The 21603-nt window shown below is 46.3% G+C and overlaps 1 protein-coding gene across 1 annotated transcript in view; it reads right to left on the reverse strand.

The window, feature by feature from the left end:
* Nucleotides 1–21603, reverse strand: part of Arl3 (ADP ribosylation factor like GTPase 3) — a 46705-nt gene that overhangs the window by 21073 nt on the left and 4029 nt on the right. Inside the window, exons 2-3 of the mRNA XM_021650415.2 lie at nt 13418–13561; nt 4168–4284 (exon numbers count right to left, since the gene is read on the reverse strand). Of these exons, the coding sequence (XP_021506090.1) occupies nt 4168–4284; nt 13418–13561 (261 nt within the window). The remainder of the gene's footprint in view (nt 1–4167; nt 4285–13417; nt 13562–21603) is intronic.

A 21603-nucleotide genomic window follows, 5' to 3' on the forward strand; every position in this document is an offset into this window, starting at 1 on the left:
AGTGAGACAAGACTACCCAAGCTGAATGGCAGTTTTTGTATTTTGGGTTTCATTATACCATTTTGTTTTTGAGGTTTGTGTAAATCTGAAATTTTTAAACTAAAAAAAAGTAGGGCCCAGGGATGTAACTCCATTGGTCCAGTGCTTGCCTGGTGACCTGGCTCGTTGTATCTCAACTTGACACAACCTAGAGCCGTTTGGGAGGCGAGAGCTTCGGTTGAAAAAACGCTCTCAAACAGCCTGGCCTGTGTGCAAGCCTGAGGCGCGTTTTCCTGACTGATGACTGACTGGGGAGGCCTGGCTCACAGTGGGCAGCACCGCCCCCGGGCTGGTAGTGCTGGATGGTAGAAGAAAACAGACTGAGCATGCCATGAGGAGGGAGCCAATGAGCAGCGCTCCTCCATGGCTTCTGCATCAGTCCCTACCTCCAGGTCCCTGCCCTGACTTCCATCAGCGTGGGACTATTGGCTGGAACTGTAGACGGAGACAAACCTTTTCCTTTCCAAGCTGCTTTTGATCATGGTGTTTTGTCACAGAAACAAACACCCTAGGACCCACAGTGTGCTCACAGCTCTGGGTGCGCTTCCCAGCACTGCAGAAAGCTGGTGTGACACACGACTGGAATCCCATCCTTTGGGAGGTGGAGGCAGGATAATCAGGAGCTCAAGGTCATTCTCAGGACACAGGCAGATTAAGGCCAGTTTGGGACACGTGATCCTGCCTCATACATACAATAAGGAATAACCAGCACATTTCTCGTCTGTCTTCTCATCCACTTGAGCCTCTAACCCAGCACGAAGAATGGACCAGAACCACACTTCAGGGGGCCAGGAGTATAATGTCATTCCCATCTCAGGCTACAGTGTGTTTGCTGAGGGTACTATAATTTTATATTCTCCATTTAAGAATGATAGTGAGGCAGGGCAGTGGGGGCACATGTCTTTAATCCCAGCACTTGGAAGGCAGAGGCAGGTGGATCTCTGGGTTCAAGGCCAGCCTGGTCTACAGAATGAGTCCCAGAATAGCCAGGGCTACGCTGAGAAACCTTGTCTTGAAAAGCAAAAAACAAAGCAAAACAACAAAAAAGAATGGTAGTGAGTAGATTTATCCACTAATTCAAACATCTCTGTGAACTAGATGGTCTCATTTCATAGAGGGAATTAGCAGGCCTGGACTCGACTACAAAATAAACAGTTTTGAATCTGGGAGGGAATTCAGAGGTCATGTAACTTGACATTCTACCTCATGTCAGAAAACATCTACAACAACTTCCTTTTTATTCTCTAAGGCACTTTTCCAGGCACCAATGACACAACAGAAAAAAAAAAAAAAAAGAAAAAAGAAAAAAAAAGAGGTTATGCAGATGGCTCAACAGGTGAAGGTGCTCTCCACAGCCCTGCAACTTGACCCCAACTTGACCTGGAAACCACATAAAAGGGCAGGACAGAACTGACCCACAAGGTGGTCCTGTGATCTCCACGTGTGCATAAGCACCTACACACACACACACACACACACACACACACACACACACACACACACACACACACACAGAAGCACACATCATCACCACCACCACCATCATCATCATCATCATAATAATGTTAATAAGTAGAAATTTAAAAAACACAAAAGTCCCTGTTCTCAAGGAATGTCTCTGACGAACAGGTATTAAACAACAGGAACAGGTATTGAACAAATGAAAATATGAATGAGTGGGTCCAGAGATGTCACTCAGGGGCAGAACGGTTGCCACTGAGCATGTACAATACCCTGGGCTAGACAGATCCTTAGCACTTAAAAAAGGATGAAGAAGAAAGAAAGAAAGAAAGAAAGAAAGAAAGAAAGAAGGAAGGAAGGAAGGAAGGAAGGAAGGAAGGAAGGAAGGAAAGAAAGAAAGAAAGAAAGAAAGAAAGAAAGAAAGAAAGAAAGAAAGAAAGAAGCAAAGAAAGATTATAGTGCCAAAAGGCACAGTGGCTGCAGAGCCCGTGAACAGTCAGGGGCCACCAGGTGGCACAGCGGAAGGTGAGAGGGTGAGGTAGCAGAGCCAGGCATGGAGGTGTGCAGCTGTGGTGCCGGCGCACGGAAGGCTGAGGCCACTGCAGACCCCGAGGAAAGGGCGGGGGAACCTTGAAGATCTGTGGGAAGGGTTTTAGGTCACTGAGAGCACGGCCTCAGGGACACCTGTGAGACCCTGGCTGGTCCTCACTTCCCCTTTCTGTGTCCTGGCCACTCGGAGAACTGCATTCCTGTGTAATATACTGACTGGCACAGTGCAGCCTTACAGAGGCCCAAAACAACAGGGTCAAACAGACTACAGACTGAAATGCAAAGCAAAACCTTAACCAAACGGAACTTTTTCTAAGTCGATTGTGTCGGTGATGTGCTACAGCACTGGAATGTTCTTAGCCTCTCTCCTGCAAGAGCCAGGGTGTCCCAGAATTCCACCCTGACTTTCCCTCTAAGGCGCAGCTTTGGCGGCCTCATTTAATTTCAAGGTTTTAGTTCCAACGCACATACTGATGAGTCCCAAGTTATTTCCAGCCTGGAACTCTCATATGCATCCCGCTGCCTATCTGAAGTCACCCCATGAGCAGAAGCCCGGAAGTCCAGCATGTCCCAAACCAGGTTCCCTTCTTCATCCACTCCTCCTGGGTACTCCTTCAACCTCCTCCACTTCCCTTCACTGCAATACAATGCCAACTACTCCAGTGATCCTACCATGCGGGAAGCTAAAGCAGGATGACTTCTGTGAGGCCCAGGCCAGCCTAAATTACAAATCAAGACCCTGTTTCAAGGGGAAGAAACCCCCAAAACACTACCTGGGTAAGATGGCACCATCTGTAATCACGATACTGAGGGCACTGGAAGGAGGCAGATCAGCTCAAGGTTTCCCTCAGCTACAGGTTAAGTTTAAGGCCAGCTTGGGTCACATGAGACCCTGTCACAAAACAAAACAAAAACAGCAAAACAACCCCAAATGGAGTTCTTTGGCTCCTCTCTTCTCATCTCACCTCTGACCCATAAACAAGTACTGTCCATCCCAGGGGAGAACCTGGGCAGTGTGGCGTGTGTGTGTATGTGTCCCCACACACCAACTTGTGCAGTAGCACACGACAGTCCCCTGCTTCTGCCTTTGCTGGCACCACACTGCGGCACTAACGTTGATGCTAAGTCGCAAGCTCAAACTGGAGAGTAACAGGCCAGTTCCTCAGACAGTGTTGCGTGAGGTCTTTGACGTTCTTACCCTCTGACTTCCTCTTCCCCTCCTCTGCCCTCGTTCTGATTGCTTGGCGTTCTTGCTGCTCTTGGAGGGCTGGCATGGCCTCACCCCTGACACACTGACTGATACACACACACACACACACACACACACACACACACACACACACACTCAGGCGTGCACACACAGGAGCATGCACGATGTAGAGGTCAGAAGACAAGACTTAGCGCTCTCTTTTCACCATGAGCTAGGTCAGGCCACTTCGCCATCTCACAGCCTCCTTTTTTTCTGAGTGTTAGGCCCAGGCTGGCCTAGAACGCTCTGTGTAGCCTGGACCAGCTTCTTTTCACCCCACCCCCCACCCCCTGCCCAACAAGCTCAAGGCCAGATCAGGACATGTCACACAACAGCTGTGGACCAATCAACCATCCTGTCTTCAAACTGACCGACCCCAAAGTGGAGGGGAACCTCTTGGATTGGGGTTTTCTGGCTTTCTGAACCCCCGCTCTGCTCTGCAGTGGTCTTTCTGTCTGGTGTCTGCTGCACGTGTCCTTCCCCAACCCCAGGACACCCCTCTCTTAGCTGCTGACTCTGTCTCTGTGAAGAGATTTCTCTGCTGCCACCGCAGGGCTGCAAACCTTTTCTTGCCTTTTAATTCTTCAACTGACAGACAAACCAGCCAGGTCAAGACCTCTCGACTGGCGCTCTCTTCTGGAAATGCAGAATTGGTGGACTAGTTTGGGGCGACAGAGCCACGGCAGGATGTTCTGGCTTCCTTTGCCATCTGTATTTCGGTGGTTAATAAACACTTTGGCAGGGTGGGCACGGCCCGGCACCGCCACCAGCGGCAGCCAGACATCCTGTACAGAGCTGGTCTGCAGCCTTCTGCGGCCCAGCTCGCTCGGATCGACGCTAGCAGAGACGAGCACGTCAAGGTTACTTACAAGAATGTCAGTGTTTTCAAAATAACTTCTCCAGTACGGCCTGATTTTCCTCTGACCGCCAATGTCCCATACATTCAGTTTAAAGCCTTGTGACTGTACACATTTGATGTTAAAACCCTGAAACAGACGGGGGGAAAAACAACAGAAGAGCAGTTAATTCTTCCAAAGTTACATTTAATAGCGCAGGTGAGCTGAGGACCGAACCTGGGCTGCAGGGACACGACTCACGTGCCGAGGGACTCAGGAAGCTACACTGCCAGATCTACTTACTTATCTAGTAATTCTTAATTTATCTTATTTTCTTTGTTTCGAGACAGGGTTTCTCAGTGTAGCCCTGGCTATCCTGGATCTCCATCTGTAGGCTCCACCACCTCTGCCTCCTGAGTGCTGGGATTAAAGGTATGTGATACCCCTACCCCCATCCTGAAACTCTGTTTTTTGAGTGCCAGGACTAAAGGTGTGCACTAGCATGCCTGGCTTTCTTTTTCTTTTACATGTATGAGTGTTTGCATGAATGTATGTCTGTGCACCAAATGTGTGCGGTGCCATGGAGGCCAGAAGAGGGCATTACAGATAATTGTCACCTACCACGTGGGTGCTGGGAACTGAACCTGGGTCCTCTGGAAAAGCAGTCAGTACTCTTTAATGGATGCGCTATCTCTCCAGCCCCTTTTTTATGTAGTCCCTTCTGTAACTTACTATATAGACAAGGCTGGCCTTGACCTCATAGAGATACTCCTGCTTCTGCCTCTCGAGTGCTGGGATCAAAGGTGAGCCACACCATGCTTGCTCCCAGATATTATTATTATTATTATTATTATTATTATTATTATTATTTACAAATTTATTTAATGTATATGAGTATTTTTCCAGCATGTATGTATGTGTACCATGTACATGCTTTGTATGAAGGTCACAAAAGAGTCAGATTCTTTGGAACTGGAGTTACAGATGCCTGTGAGATAACACTGGGTGCTAGGAATTGAACCTGACTCCTCTGCAAGATTAACAAGGGCTGTGTTAGGCTGAGGTTGGGGGTAGGAAGGGTGGGGTGGGGTGCTACACACCTTTGATCCCAGCACTCCTGAGGCAGAGGCAGGCGGATCTCTGTGAATTTGAGGCCAGCCTAGTCTACAGAGCAAAAACACAGAGAAACCATGTCTTAAAAAACAGCAAAACAAAACAAAAACCCACAAGGTTCTATCTAACCTCTGAGCCATGTCTCCAGCCCCATACAATCTTTTCGGTTGTTTCTGTGTAGCCTGGCTGTCCTGGACTAGATTTGTAGACCAGGCTGGCCTTGAACTCCTAGAGCTCTGCCTGTCTCTGCATCCCTGAGTGCTAAAATTAAAAGCGCCTCCACACCTGGCTTTTTTTTTTTTTTTTTTGTGGTGGTGGGGGGGTTTGGAGACAGGGTTTCTCTGAGTACCAGAACCCTGGTCTTGAGATCTGCTTGCCTTCCTCAGCAGAGTGCTGGGATTAAAGGCATGTACCACCATGCCCGGCCCCTCCCAAATCGTAATAGCTACTTTTTACATTAGTTCTAAAGAACTATGCCAGATGTGATACTATTAATACTGCAAATGGCTTACTATGATAGTCAAGAAAACATACTTACAAATGTTTATTTCATTCAGTAGAATCACTGTTAATAATGTCAAGGCTAACAAGCTACTTTCTTTCTTTTTTTCCTGAGTCAAGCTCTCATGTAGTACAGACTGGGCTGGAAGTTGCTAAGTAGCAGAGTGGATCCTTTTTCTGCTTTTCTTCTCAAGTGCTGGGATTAGAGCTGTGTGCTGCCATGCCTGGCTCACATGATGTTTTCTATAGTAAGGAATATATATATATATATATCTATCTCCAAGTTGGAGTAGGGTGCAGCTTGGAGGCAGGGAGCCTCACATTCATGGTTCTCTTTCCAAAGGCATGAAAAATACTTGTATAGCTGTATGTTTTGAAGGATAATGGGACATGAGATTATATATGATCAACACAGGTACCTCTCCTTAGAATGAAGCCTTCATGATGATAAATTTAATGGAATACTACATGTAAGTGTCAGAAGCCAAAAGCTGAAATTAAAGACGAGAAAAGAATGAATGTTAAGTTTAAAGAGAGACAAGCAAATGAAGTGGCTCAAAAAAAATGTCCTCCTGGGTCATCAGGAAGACAGGGGCTGAGCCGAGGCAGATGGGGTCGTAGCTGACGTCCGTGGGCTAAGGAGGTGGGTCTCCTGGAACACATATTCAGTGGCCTTAATCACAGGCGGAGATGGAAGCCAACACACACTCATTTGGAATTGCTTTAGGAGACACCTTGAATGAACTTGAAAAGAAAAAAACGAAACAAAACAAAACAAAACAACCACTTCTGCCAGGCACAGGGTGCATGCTTTAATCCCAGCACGCAGAAAGCCGATGCAGGAGGACGGCTGCAAGCTTCAGTCCAGTGTGGTAGGCTGCTTGGTGAGTTCCAGGCTAGCCAGTGCTGCAGATGAAGACCCTATCTCCAAAAAGAAAATGAGTCAAAAGAAACTAAAAGAGAATAAAAGGAAGGAAGGAAGAAATAAAGAAAAGGAAAAATCTTTGTTTTTAGTGCAGTGATTCAGAGTAAAACTTGAGGAAAGTAAGTCATGGCAACTGGGAATTAGTGTAGAGAGAGACAAGCTAACAGACCTTTGGGGTTCAGAAGGAAGGCACTTCATGAGCAAGAGGGAAAAAATTCTCTGGCAAGAATGATAAAGGGAATCCAGGATTTGAATATCCAAGCAATACTTTGCTGCAACATAAGTGACATCTCCAGAGTAACTGGAGTTATGTAGGTTCTGGGGACGCCTCCAAAAACATCTGCTTCTCCTGGCAGCCTGCCACACTGCTGCCTAGCACGCCAGGCCCAGCCCAGCCCAGGGTACAGGGAACACTGTGGCTCAGTTCCACGGTGGAACACTCGCAGAGGGTAACTGGAAACAGTGCTGACTAGGACTCTTCTAAATCACCCATGACCGAATAAATTATCCGTTCAAGAACTCTGAAGAGAAATGACTTAAACGTAAGAAAGTGACAGTGGCTGCTTCATGGTAACTCGCTGACAAAATAAAACACAAACAAACAACCCAAAACAGAAAAATAACTTGAATGTATCTGAAACATTCTCCTCCTCCTCCCTCTCTCCCTCTCTCTCTTTCTTTCCTTCTTTCCTTTTTTGAGACAGGATTCTACACAGTCCAGGATGGCCTTGAACTCAGCTACATGGTAGCTGAGGATGACCATGAATTTCTGATTCTCCTGCCTCCATCTCTTAACGTGCTGGAGTTATAAGACTGAATTCTACTCCTCAACAATGCTGTTAAACACAGAATTGAGTGATAGCAAGCCCTTTCTGGAATGAAACGAAGAATAAAGAGCAGTAAATCCTGTGATGTGGCCACAGGTACCGACTCCTTAAACTTCTGGCCTTTTGTTTCTTCAGTGCCGGGGACTGAAAGCAGAGCCTTGCACAAGCTGGACAATGCCTTAAGCTTAGACTCAGGCCAGGGCGATGCTGAGCGGGTAAAGGCACTTGCCACCACGCAGGACAACCTGACTTCAATCCCAGGACCCACAGGGTGGAAGGAGAGAACCGACTCCTGTAGGTTATCCTCTGATTTCCATATGCTCTGATCTTCATGCCTGCAGCCTAGCCACCCCCCAAAAAAACAATGGAGTTCTAAAAAGATAACTTCTTTAATTTCTGTAACCCAAGTGTGGTGGCACATGTTTTTAATCCCAACACTTGGGAGGTGATGACAGGTGGATCTCTCTCTCTCTCTCTCTCTCTCTTTAACAGATTTATTTATTATGTATACAGTATTCTGCCTGCATGTGTGCCTGCACGCCAGAAGAGGGCACCGGATCTCACATGTGGTTGCTGGGACTTGAACTCAGAACTTTTGGAAGAACAGTCAGTGCTCTTAACCTCTGAGCCATCTCTCCAGCCCCAGGTGGATCTCTTGAGATGGAGGCCAGCCTGGTCTACAGAGTGAGTTCTAGGACAGTAAAGGCTACACAGAGAAATCCTGTCTTGAAAAGAACAAAGCAAAACAAAAAAGATAAGTGGACAAATTTTGTAAGTCATCAACTTCACAGAATCTTCTAGGAATTTATTATAAAAAAGTAAAAACAAATGAACACAGACATATATACCTAGATGTGTGTATGTGTGTGCTTGCGTGTGTGTGACTGTGTATGTGAGTGTGCATGGGTGTGCACACCGATGTATAAGGATGTTCATGTTCTGGGATGTTATTTAGTTTCTGGAGTGCTTGATTAGTACACAGGAAGCTCTGGGTTTGATTCCCAGCACACTTGTACCGTGGAAAGGTTCACGTGTAATCCCTACACACAGGAGGGCAAGGCAGGAGGATCAGGAGTTCAGGGCCATCATCAGCCATATATCAGGTTCGGGGCTTAGACTGAGTTAAATCAGACCTTGTTTGTTTGTTTTTAAAAGATTTATACAATATTCTGCCAAGAGGTGCCCAGACCTCATTATAGATGGTTATTTATGAATCACCATGTGGTCGCTAGAATTGAACTCAGGACCTTTGGGAGAACAGCCCGTGAGTGCGCGTAACTTCTGAGCCATAGTCCTTGTTCAAACAAAAACAAAAGAGATGTTCATGATTAACTTTGAGTAAAAAAGATGATATAAAATGCTGTATCTCTCTTTCTTGAGACAGGGTTTCTTGTGTAAGCCTGTCTGTCCTGGAACCTCAATCTCTGACCAGGCTGTCCTCGAGCTCTGCTTCCTGGGTGCTGGGATTAAAGCCATGTTTCCCCACCCCCTGGAAAAATGCTATATTCCACATGGTCTGCTTTTCCCTTTTATTTTATTTTTATTTTTGCGGTAAATCTCACTGTGTATCCCTGGCCACCCTGGGACTCACTGTGTAGACCAGGCTGGCCACTATGTAGACCAGGCTGGCCCAGAACTCATTGAGATCCTCCTGCCTCTGCCTCTCAAATACTGGGTTTGAAGGTCTATACAACCATGCTGGGATTTTTAAACTTTAAACATACGTATCACATATGTCCATATATGTGTACAGGAAAAACATGAATGGCTACACTGCTCAAGGCTAACCGCGGCTCCTGTCTGATTGGGCATTGTCTTAGTCACTGTCCTATCGCTGTGAAGGCAACTCCTGTCAGAAAAAGCATTGATTCGGGGCCTGCTTACAGCTTCTGAGGTTTAGCCCATTATCACAGCAGAAAGCATGGGGTACACAGTCAGACCTGGTGCTGGAGATGCAATTAAGAGCTAAATCCTGCTCTGAAGGCAGACAGAGAGAGAGATGGAGAGGGAGGGGGGAGGGAGAGAGAAAGACTGGGCCTGGCATGGGTTTTTAAACCTCAAAGCCCATCCCCAGTGACACACTTCCTCCAACAAGGCCACACTTCCTGGTCCTTTTCAAATAGTGCCACTCTCCGTGACTAAGAATTCAAATATAGGAGCCTATGAGGGCCATTTTTATTCAAACCACAACAGGTGTTATAAATATTTTCTTTTTAAATTCTAAAAAAAAGGGGGGGTGGCTGGAAAGATGGCTCAGTGGCTAAGAGCACTGGCTGCTCTTCTGAAGGATCCAGGTTCAATTCCCAGCACCCACATGATGGCTCACAACTGTCTGTAACTCCAGTTCCAGGGGATTCAACACCCTCACACATACACACACACATACACACACACATACACACACACACACACACACACGCAGGCAGAATGCCAATGTACATAAAAAACTTTCTTCTTGTTTTTTGTTGGGGTGAGCACCATGGCTGACACGTTCTCTCTGAACTGGGCACATCCCCGGGACTGAACACAGGTGTCAGGGTGGCAGCAAGCCCTTTTCCCACTTTTCTTTTCGCCTGCTGTTTTGCTCTCCAGTTTCTCAACTTTACTTATTTCTGCTTTCTGAACTGACTACAGTGAATGAACACCTAATGTCTTTTCTGCTATTAAACAAAAGTACTGTAAGATGTGTTTCTAGAGAGTAAGTGTGAAACCTCGACACTATAAACCCAGCCATCTACAGCACATCAACCAAAGCCCGAGGAGGCGCTGCAACGCCGAGCTCTACCCGGAGGCTCGCTCCGCCTGCACTGTCCAAGCCTCCATTCAGTGCCTCGGCAAATGCGGCCTACTGAAGCCCTGGCCCTCTCTTTCTAGCAGAGACCCTGACGCGCTAATATGTGCTTTCAGCCTTGGGGGCTGGCCTGCTGTAATTTGCTCCTCCTCGGGCCATACATTAAATTTGTTCAGAAGCTGTAAAATTGCTCATGTGGTAGCAGTTGAAATGACTTTCCTGCAAAGAGCTGCGAATTGCTAAGACTCACAGGCCATGGAGAGGACTCACCAGCACAGCCGCAAACCTGACTCCAGGGTCTCACAGCCTGGGACAAAAATGCTAAGGCTGGTTTGCCCAAAGCCCCCATGTTTTAAAAGCAGCGCTTCTCAACCTTCCGAATGCTGCAGCCCTTCAATACAGTTCCTCATGCTGTGATGACCACAACCACAAAATTATTTCACGGCGACTGTATAATTATGACTTTGCTATGTTATGAATAGTAACATAAAGCGCTGATATGTGGGATATCTGATATGTGATCCTGTGGGGGTCGCAACCCGCAGGTTGAGACAGACTGTTTTAAAGTGACTAAGGCTCACAGGCTGACTTAGCTGACTAGGCCCAAAGTCAGGATTTCTTAGGTGCTCTTACGGGCGATGAGGCCCCCGGAAGCCCCAGGGAATTCTGGGAATTCTCCAGCCAGGCTTGGTTTTGCAGTCCCAGGCTGTGCGCACCCCATTTGCCCTTTGCATTTTGCTTGCTTGCCCCTTAGGGAAGAGGAAAGCTGGTAAAACTGGATTTAAAACCAACAAACCAGGCCAGGAGTGCGCAACTATAATCCCAGCACAAGGGAGGCAGAGGCAGGAAGAGCTCTGCGTTCCAGGCCAGCCTGGAAAGTGAGTTTCCAGGACAGCCAGGGCTACACAAGGAAACCCTATCTTGAGCTCCCACCCCACCAAACGCTCACAAACCAGGTGTTTGAAAAACTGACCCCGCTGAGCAGCAAGCTGTAGGCCTGTGAGCGCGGTGCTAGGGGAGCTCAGGCAGGAGGACCTTGAGTTGTGGACTAGCCTTGGTTATACTTGAGTTCAGGGCCAGCCTCCGGTATATAGCAAGGCCTTGTCTTGAAGAATAAGCAAACAAAAAAATTGATACGTATACATACATATATATTTGTATTATTTGAAAAAAAATGCACTAAAATAGTGTTTCTTTCAAAGTACTTTATTTCTTTAAAAAAATTATTTTTTGCAGCCAGGCATGGTGGCACATGGCTTTAATGCCAGCACTTGGGAGGCAGAAGCAGGTGTATCTCTAAGTGTGAGGCCAGCCTGGTCTACAGAGTGAGTTCCAGGACAGTCAGGGCTACACAGAGAAATCTTTCTTAACAAAACAAAACAAAAACAAGGGCAGAAGTTGGTGTTGAATGCCCCGGAACTGGAGCTGCTGGCCTCTGTGAGAGATATGCCACCTTGTGAGGGTTCTGAGAACTGAACCCTGGTCCTCAGTGAGATCCTAAGTGCTCCTAACACTGAGCCATCTCTCCAGCCCTAGTATTTTATCTTTGGCTTCTCTGAGACAAGGTCTCAGTGCCCTGGAGCTCGCTACACAGACCAGAATGGCCCAAACTTAAGAGTTCTCCTCCTCCTCTGCCTCTGAGTTACAGCGTCTGCATTGCCTGACAAAGCTTTTTTCTTCTTGATAGTCTCTGGGATCCATGCTGAACTAGACTTTACAATGTAGTCAAGGACTGTCATAAACTCTTGATACTCCTTCCTCTACCTTCCAAGTGCTGCAATTACAAGCGTATACCACCATAGTTGCCAAAAATCCATGCCATGTACCATGATCTGGGTTCTATCCTTAGCACAAAAAAAAAAAAAAAAAAAAAAAAAAAGGGCGGGGGGTGGAGCACAGAATCTAGGTAAGGCCTAAGAAAGAAGATAGAAATGTATGCACTTACATTTTAAATTGTGACAGAATATACATGGCATAAAATATATCTTCTTAACCTTTGTGGTTTTAGACAAGGTCTCTCTCTTTAGCCCTGGCTGTCTTGGAACTCTTTATAGAATAGGTTGTTTCAAATTCACAGAGATCCACCTGTCTCTGCTTCCTTAGTACTGGGATCAAAGATGTGCACTATCATGCCTGGATTAATCATTTCATTACATTAAAAAAAAGAAAAAGATTTATTTATGTATACATATGAATACTCTATTTGCATGTGTGCCTGAATGACAGAAGAGGGCACCAGATCCCATCATAGATGGTTGTGACCCACCATGTGGTTGCTGGGAATTGAACTCAGGACCTCTGGAAGAGCAGCCAGTGCTCTTAACTGTGGAGCCATCTCGCCAGCCCTCATTCTTTTTTATCAACCACATCCTACTTCTTTTCTTTTCCTTTTGGGGGGTTTTTGGTTTTTTTGAGACAGGGTTTCTCTGTGTAGTCTTGACTGTCCTGGATTCACTTTGTAGCCAGGCTGGCCTCAAACTCACAGAGATTCGCCCGCCTCTCAGCATGCTGGGATTACAGGCGTGTACCACCGAGCTCGGCTGCCACTGTCCCACTTCCTACGTCCATGATTTTGACTAGTCTTAACTATTTCACCTGCACGGAGTTTCCTCTACATGCATTTGAAATCTGGTTACTCTTAGATAATACAGGCTGCTCTCCAGAAACGTACCTTGGCAATGTATACATTTCTATCTCCTACAGCTACTGGAATTGTTAGTTTTAATAGGCAACTTAGCACTTTCTAGAACCACCTGGGAGGAGATTCCAATCAGGGCTTGCCTGGGTCAGGTTGGCCTGTGAGCACATCTGTGGGGTCAGTTACAATTACATGAACTGAGTTGGGCCGGCCAGCCCATCGCGGTTGTGGGTCCGGGACTGTGTGGTGTGGGCGGGGCCGCGGCACGAGGAGGCACGGTTGTGGATCTGCTCTCCCCCCTGCCCCTGATTGTGGGTGTGGCTCTCTGCCACAGGTCCTGGGACTGTGAGCTAAAATCAACCCTCTCCCCCTCCCCAACTTGCTTTTCTTTCGTCAGGGTGCTGTATCACAGTGACAGACAGGAAACCGGGACAGCTATTTTCGTCCTCCCTGGGTGGCAGAGCATCGGGAGCCAAGGGAGTGCTCACCTGTGTAGGTGTGATATGGCTGATGTCTTCAGATGCCAGCTGCTTCAGCAGAGTAGTCTTGCCAGCATTATCCAAGCCCAGGAGAAGGATTCGCACCTCCTGGTCTGGCGCACTTTTCAACTTGCGCAAAATGGAGAGCAGGCCCTTGAAGAATCACGAAAGAGACGCGTTACTTGGGGACAGTGACTTTGGTGTTAGCAGACAGCAGAATGACTTCCTGATAAAAGCTCCTGGTTATGGACAGCTTATTTCTTTATTTCTTTCCACTCTAACACCGTCTGTTCCAATCGCTTCCTCCTTCCAAGTCTTAGCAGAAGTGGTGTGGTAAAAGCAGTGTGGCCTGTTCCTTGTCCTCCTATAACTCTGGCTTAGCCGTCATCCCAGACCTGCAAGGGTGAAGTGCTACCGAGCCGTGCTCCTAAAGCCCTGGAGGTATACTTAAGATTCGAACCCTTATATTGGACCAGTCACTGCTCAATCCCCAGGGTCAGAGTGGCGCTTGCCTCTTGCCAGTACCTTAGACAGCTGCTAGAAACCCACCCAAGTTAATGCGCGACTTTCAAGTGGTGGCTTCTTTCTTTTGTGCTGACAGCCCTCGTGTAAACATTGGGAATGTTCCTAAAACCTGTAGGGCTCTCTCGAAGAACTGTGTGGCAACCACCATCACCACAAGTGACACAGTAGACTCTCTGTGTACTAGGGAAGTGACAGATCGACAACTAGGGGGGCAGCAAAAAGGCCTAACTACAAAGAACACTGTGCCGAGGTCTGGGCGCAGTCAGCCTCAGCCTCTCTGTAAATCTAGGAGAATGCTGGCTGCTAACAGAGATTAAAGACTGTGACCTGAAGTGATAAGAAGAGAAAAGGCCAAGTAATGTAGCTCAAAGCTGGTTGTTTGATGATGGTAAGATCATAAGAGTTTAGTCACTTGAGAGAGACAGAGAGAGAGATTGAGAGAGATAGAGAGAGAGAGATTGAGATAGATAGATAGATAGATAGATAGATAGATAGATAGATAGATAGGTAGAAATTGAGATTTAGCCAGGTAGTAGTGATGAATGCCTTTAATCACAACAATTGGGAGGCAGAGGCAGGTGGATCTCTCTGAGTTCAAGGCCAGTCTGGTCTACAAAGTGAGTCCAAGCCAGCCAGGACTACAAAAAGAAAAAGTAGTTTTAAAAAGCTGTACAAAGACACAAACAGGCCTTGTGAAACGGCAGCTGGGCTCTATAGTTAGGTTCTATGTGTTTCCACTTATGTTCATAACTTCATCTTTACAGAACAGGTGCATAATACAGAGTATCCCTGATTTTCTGACGAAAGCTCAGATGTAACAATTAGGTGATTATAAAAGGCTTTCATGATCATAATTTAACCAGTGTTTTTTTAAACACTTAATTAATTAAAATTTTCCAGACAGGGTTTCTCTGTGTAGCCCTGGCTATTCTGGACTCCCTTTGTAGACCAGGCTGGCCTCTAACTCACAGAGATCTGCCTGCCTCTGCCTCCCAAGTGCTGGGATTAAAGGCGTGTGCCACAAATGATTTTTATTGTGTGTATTCACGTGTGTCTGTGCATGAGCACGGGGACATGAGTGCCGGTACCTGGGTACCTGTGGAGGCAGGAGCTGGGTCTCCTGAAGCTTCCAGGTCATTTATGTGGGTGCTAAGAACCAAACTTGGGTCCTCTCCAAGAGCAGTCAGTGCTCTAAGGTTGTTGAACCATCTCTCTATTGACACTTTTTTTTTTTTTTTTGTACTGGGGACTGAACCCAGGGCCTTACCCATGCTACCGACCTATTTCCTCGGCCCCTAGCCCTGCTTTCTTATTAAATGGCTTAAATTTTTTAATATACTGTTTAACTGTTCTGTCCTGCAGCTGACAATCCCAGACCAATGAGGTATGGCTCAAAAAGAACCAAGGGCCAAGAGTGGTGGTGCTCACCTTTCATAATTCCAACACCTGGCAGGCAGAGGCAGGCAGATCTCTGTGAGTTCAGGGCCAGCTTGGTCTACAAAGAGAATTCCAGACCAGCCAGGGCTATGCAGAGAGACCCTGTCTCAAACAAATAAACAAACACAAATAAATAACAAAGCTGGGTGCTCACCTGCAGTCCCCTCATTCAGGGGCGGAGGCAGGCAGATCTGATTCCAGGACACCCACAGCCACTATTTTACGGGCATTTTATCTAATCTCTCGGCCACAACACAAGTTTCTTCAAGTTGAGCTTAGAATTTAGAATTCTATAAAATAGCTGTGTTTGTTATTCAGGCAAGAAGTCAAGCCAGTGTGTTGATGAAGATCAAATAATACTTCTGTGCAATAATTCTCAGCGATTAGGCCTTTGGACGATGACCCTGGAAGTGTGCAGGTGGGTTAGCACCTCCCTGCCTGTTTGCTCTGTGGCATCTGTGCTGGCCTGCTGAGGACCACCCTGATTTCCAGAAACAAAATGGAAAACTTAGTCCAGGACAGACAAATGTTACGCCAAAAGGTTTAGGACAGAGGCGGAATAAATTTGAAACCAACAAAAGACAGGCAGGATTCGTTGTTGTTGCTTAAAGAAAGATGTATTTTTGCTTCTATTTTCGTCTCATGCAACCCCGGCTAGTTTGGTTCCATCCCTTCTTTGGGCCACATTTATGAGAAGTCTCCTGGGCCACTACCGGCTCAAAACACTTGACCTTCACCCGACTTTTATAAGAACCCCAGCAGGACAGTTGCAGAGTATAGATTAACTGTCTCAGAAGAAAACAGACACAGCAGAGAGCTGGGACATTGCACAGACATTCATACACACACACACACACACACACACACACACACACCTGTTGAACAGCTCTGGCTGTCCTGGAACTCTCTTTGTAGCCCAGACTGGGCTCGAACTCACCAAGATCTGCCTGCCTCTGCCTCCGAGTGCTGGGATTAAAAGTGTGCACAGGATACCTGGCTGTTTCTTGATTTTTTATTTGCTATACTGAAACCATTCATTTCTATTGCACCCCTTCAGACATATGGGGACTGGGATACAAAAGGACCAAGAACAGGAAAAAACAGTGAACTCATCCTGAGTCCCTGACTGACTGCAGGAAGGGTCTTGCTAGCTCCTAAAATACCCTTAAAAATAGATATGCACATTAAATGACACAGGTAAAACTTTCATGCATTATCCTCTAGTATAGAAATTGTCAAGGAAAAGCCTAGTGTCCTTTTACAGAAAATATTTTACTATTTACAAAGTTTAAAACAAGCATTTTCAGTTTCTCATCAAGTTTCTCCTCACTAAGAAACCACTGAATAGGGCCAGGGAGGTGAGTCAGAAGGGAAGACAGTATACTGCTCTAGCAAAGGACCTAGGTGTGAGTCTTGCACCAATGTCGGTGGGCTCTGAACAGCTCCAGCAGCATCTGGTGCATCTGGCCTCTTAGGGCACCTACACCCATGCACACACCCACATGGAGGCATACACATACCCACATAATTAAAAAGGCAAAAATTAAATCCTAAAAAAGGAAAGAAATCACTGGATACCTATGCTGTTGCCTGAACACCGAGCTTTTCTTACATACTCCTAACACCTGAAATTGAGCAATGAAGGAGGAGACAGCATTTCTTTGTTGTGACGAGGCGAGCCAGGGCTTTGCACATGTCAGGCAGGCATGCCAGCGCCAAGCTTCATCCCTAGGCCCTCCTTTGTTTTTGTTTTGTTTTGAGAGTGAGTTCACTATGTGGTCCAGGCTGTCCTCAAAAGGGATGCTGCCTCAGCCTCCTGGGTGCTGGCATTAAAAGTGTGCCCACCACACCTGCCCCTGCTAATTTCTGCTCATTAAAGGAGTAAAGTACAGCCCAGAGAAGAAAGAAGTCATTCTAACCATAGGCACCTTTTCTTAACCTAGGAGTACAGAATGTGGTACTTCTAATTTCTAATGAACAATATTCCTTATTAGGTAATAACATCAGATGTTTCACTCTTCATTGAAATGACACAGAAAGAGAGAAAGTTCAGCTAATATGTTCTTCCTCCCGGTAAAATGAGACCTGGCTCTTCAAGCCCCGCCCAGGGAACACAAGTGCTAACGGAACACCTCATTGCATTAACCCACGCATCCAGGACAGGGATCACGGGATTACCGGGCCTTGCTAAATAGAGAAGAGGATTTTTATAGCCAGCAGGGTTCTGCCCGAAAGGTACAGAGTAAGCTGATTTAAGAGGATAGGTGAGAGAGAGCAGACAACTCCACCCTGCACTTGTGTCTCCATGCTATGCTTCCTTCTAAATGTCAAATGGAAGGATGCGTTCATTGCAAGTGCAGTTTATGATGGGGATGAGGTTTACTGCATAAAGACAATGAAATTAATTGTTACAGTGGAAGTTTGACCCAAACAACATTCATTCAGCTGTCATTAACGCCCACAAAGTGCTCCAGGCCGAAGAGGGGCAGAAGAGCGGTGATGGCTACGCAGGCTTATCCTCCCGGGGCAGCGACTACAGGCAGTGAGAAGCAGGAACGCCATCAGAGGTCTGCCTGGCACCAGCTTCAGCACGAACCAGGCATCTGTACTTCCGCCGGGCAGAGGCACCCTCACTCAGCCACCAGACATTTACACAAACGTCTCTACAACAGACCTCGAAGAGGTGCGCTCTGGACTGCAGAGTTTATCTATTTGCTTATTCTATTGATTTATTATTATTATTATTATTGAGTCAGATCTCTCTATGTGGCCCTGGCCATCCTGGAACCAAGGCTGGTCTTGGCCCTACCTAGAGTGCTGGAATCAAAGGCCTGCTCCTCCACTCTTGGCCTGGACCACAGATATTTTTCTGCCTCAAAATCCATTTAAACTCAACTCAAGGCACAGGCATTGGCTCTGACCCCCAAAACACACAAACTAGGTCATTCAGAGAAACCAAAGTGGAGGGCTAGAGGAATGTGCTGACACGTGGAAAACAGCATGACCCGGAGGACAGCTAACGTTTAAGACTGCAACACCAAGCTGCTGAGCGTGAGCACTCCCTGAGGAGCTCACTGGGATAGACTTCAGTTTCATTTCATCTAACAGGACCCTACTGATGGAAAGGCGGAACCTCGAATTCCGTTTCCTTTCTTGTAATCATTTTTTTTTAAACCACATTTGTTTACTTAACTCACGTGTGTGCATGTGTGTGTGGGTATGTGCTTAATACAAAGTGCTTGCGGAAGCCATTGGCTAGCTTGCCCCTTCCACCATGGGGGGCCCGTGATACCAACAGAAACTGGGTCATCGGGCTGGGAGGCGAGCCCCCTTCAACCATGGGGGGCCTCATCGGGTCTCAGACCTTGTGTTCTTTCTCATCATCTTTCTACTAAATGAAGACAAGGATTGTTCCCGAGGAACACAAGGAACTCGGAAGAGTGGGGTCCCGCTCAGCGGAGGCCTGACACACAGGAGGCTGCTTCTAACCTCACACTGTACTCCGCTGCCCTGCGTGAGAAACCCACGAATCCACACAGAAAACGAGAACAGTGATCAGATCTGAAGGAAACAGTAGGGATTAAATAAGGTGATGCTGTGAGGATGCCTCACAGAAACCAGGCAGACCTGCATTGTTTGTTGTTACATGTGCGGAGCTGGGGGCAGACATCCTGCCAGTCCTGTATTTTTCTTTCCTTTTGAGGCTGTGTGTGTGTGAGAGAGACACCTGTGCATATACTAGCGATTATCTGGGCTTGGTGGTGTACACCTTTAATCCCAGCACTCAGGAAGCAGGGGCAGTAGATCTTTGTGAGGTCGAGGCCAGCCTGACCTACAAAGTGAATTCCAGGATAGCCAGGGCTACACAGAGAAACCCTGTCTTAAAAAAACAAACAAACCATACATACATACATACATAACTCTTTTATTAGGACACGACTCACTTACTTGTCCAGGCTGGCCCTGAACTCACAATCTTTCCTCATCAAGCTTCAGAGAGCTCATACGACAGGGATGGGTGACCTTGGGTATATTTTCTCTATTTAGTTTTTTTATTTTGTGTGTGTGTTTTATTTTTATTTTGTGTGTGTGTGTAAGCCTGAGTGGGTGGATAGGCACGACCTGTGTGCAAGAAGCTTTGGAGGTTGGAAGAGGATGTCAGAGCCTCGGGGGTAGAGTCAGAGGTGGCTGTGGGAGCCAGGAACTGAGCCGGGTCCTCTGAGAGAATGGTAAGCTTTCAACTGCTGAGCCGCTGCTCCAACCCATTTTCTTTTCTTTTTCCATCCTGTTTTCATTATTATTTAAACTTTTCATGTGTGTGAATGTTTTGTCTGCAAGTACACAGGGCATCACTTAACTGCTGAGCCATCTCCCCAGTTCTTCCTCTTTTGTAACTATATTTTTTCATTTAACATTTTATTTTATTTTATTTTATTTTTTGAGACAGGGTTTCTCTGTGTTGCCCTGGCTGTCCTGGACTCTTTGTAGACCAAGATGGCCTCCCTGAGTACTGGAACAGTTTCTGATCTCAAAAAAACTTAAATGCAGTATAACACTGGACAAAATTCATATATGTACTGGGTGATGGTGGTGGCGGACACCTTTGATCCCAGCACTCAGGAGACAGAAGCAGACAGATCTCGGAGTTTGAGGCCAGCCTGGTCTACAGAGTGAGTTTCAGGACAGCCAGAGAAAACCTGTCTTGAAAAACAAAGTTGAGTGTTTATGACAACTACACGTAAGAAGAAAGTAGTCTATAAATGGTTGCTCAGTTGAGTTCATGGAAATAACAGTGATTTGTTATGTGCCAAATTCCTACCATCTTTGTATCTTATCAAGAATGGCTGAACACTGCCTACAGTGGGGGTTGGGGCTGGGCAGATGGCTCAGCAGTTTAGATACCGTTATTCTTTCTTGCAGAGAACCCGGTTCCATTTCAGGCACCCATATAATGACTTAGAAGCATCTGTAACTCCAGTTCCAGGGAATTCGATGCCCACTTTTGACATGCAAAACCCTCATACATATAAAATAAAATAAATCTAAAAGAAAAAGATTTATTTCTTTATTTTACATATGTGTGCTCTATCTGCATGTACACCTTCATGCCAGAAGAGGGCATCAGATCCCTGTATAGATGGTTGTGAGCCACCATGGGAATTGAACTCACGACCTCTGGAAGAGCAGAAAGTGCTCTTAACCACTGAGCCATCTCTCTAGCCCAAACTAAACCTTAAAAAAAAAAAAAAAGACAAAGACAAAACAAACAAACAAAAAGAATGTGATTCCAAGGCCAGGGTAAAACAGCTGACCTTAAATGTTCAGAGAAGCTCAGAATGTTTTTGTTTCAGTCACTCAAATATAGATAGAAGAAAAAGCATTAGCCATAGCTGAAAATTATTTGTTTGTTTTTTGTTTTTCGAGACAGGTTTTCTCTGTGTAGCCTTGGCTGTCCTGACTCCCTTTGCAGACCAGGCTGGCTTAGAACTCACAGAGATCTACCTGCCTCTGCCTCCCTAAGTGCTCTGACTACAGGCATGCGCCACCATGCCCAGCCATAGCTGAAATTTAAAGGACAAACTGTGATGGTTTGAAAAAAAGCACCTGACCCCTAGGCCCATATGTAGGACTCTCAGCCACCTCTCCAGCACATGTCTGCCTTCATGCCACCATGCTTCCCGCCAGGGTGATAATGAACTAAGCCTCTGAACTGTAAGCCAGCCCCAATTAAAAGCTTTCCTCTGTAAGGGTTGCTGTGGTAGTGTATGCCTTTACTCCCAGCATTCAGGAGGCAGAGGCAGGTGGACCTCTGTGAGTTTTAGGCCAGCTTGATTTACAGAGTGAATTCCAGGACAGGCAGTGCTACAATGAGAAATAAAACAAAGAAACAGAGTTGCCATGGTCATAGTGTCTCATCACAACGATAAAACACACACATAGCTCACTTTTCTTTCTTTTTCAAGACAGCGTTTCACTACGTATCTCTGACTGTCCTAGAACTTGCAATGTGGACCAGGCTGGCTTTGAACTCACAGAGATTCACCTGCTTCTCAGGTACTGGGCTTAAAGGCTTGTGCCACTATGCCTGGCATAGTTCACGTTTCAATTGTGCAATTAACCATAGGTGCTCAGGGGATACTAGATGTGACACACTCATGGCACTGACTGTTTAAACTCACTGTTCTACTTCCAGTTCTAAGAATAACTTATACCTTTGAAGAAAGAAAAAAAAT

This window comes from Meriones unguiculatus, chromosome 1 (assembly GCF_030254825.1).
Source record: "Meriones unguiculatus strain TT.TT164.6M chromosome 1, Bangor_MerUng_6.1, whole genome shotgun sequence".
Lineage (NCBI taxonomy): Eukaryota > Metazoa > Chordata > Mammalia > Rodentia > Muridae > Meriones > Meriones unguiculatus.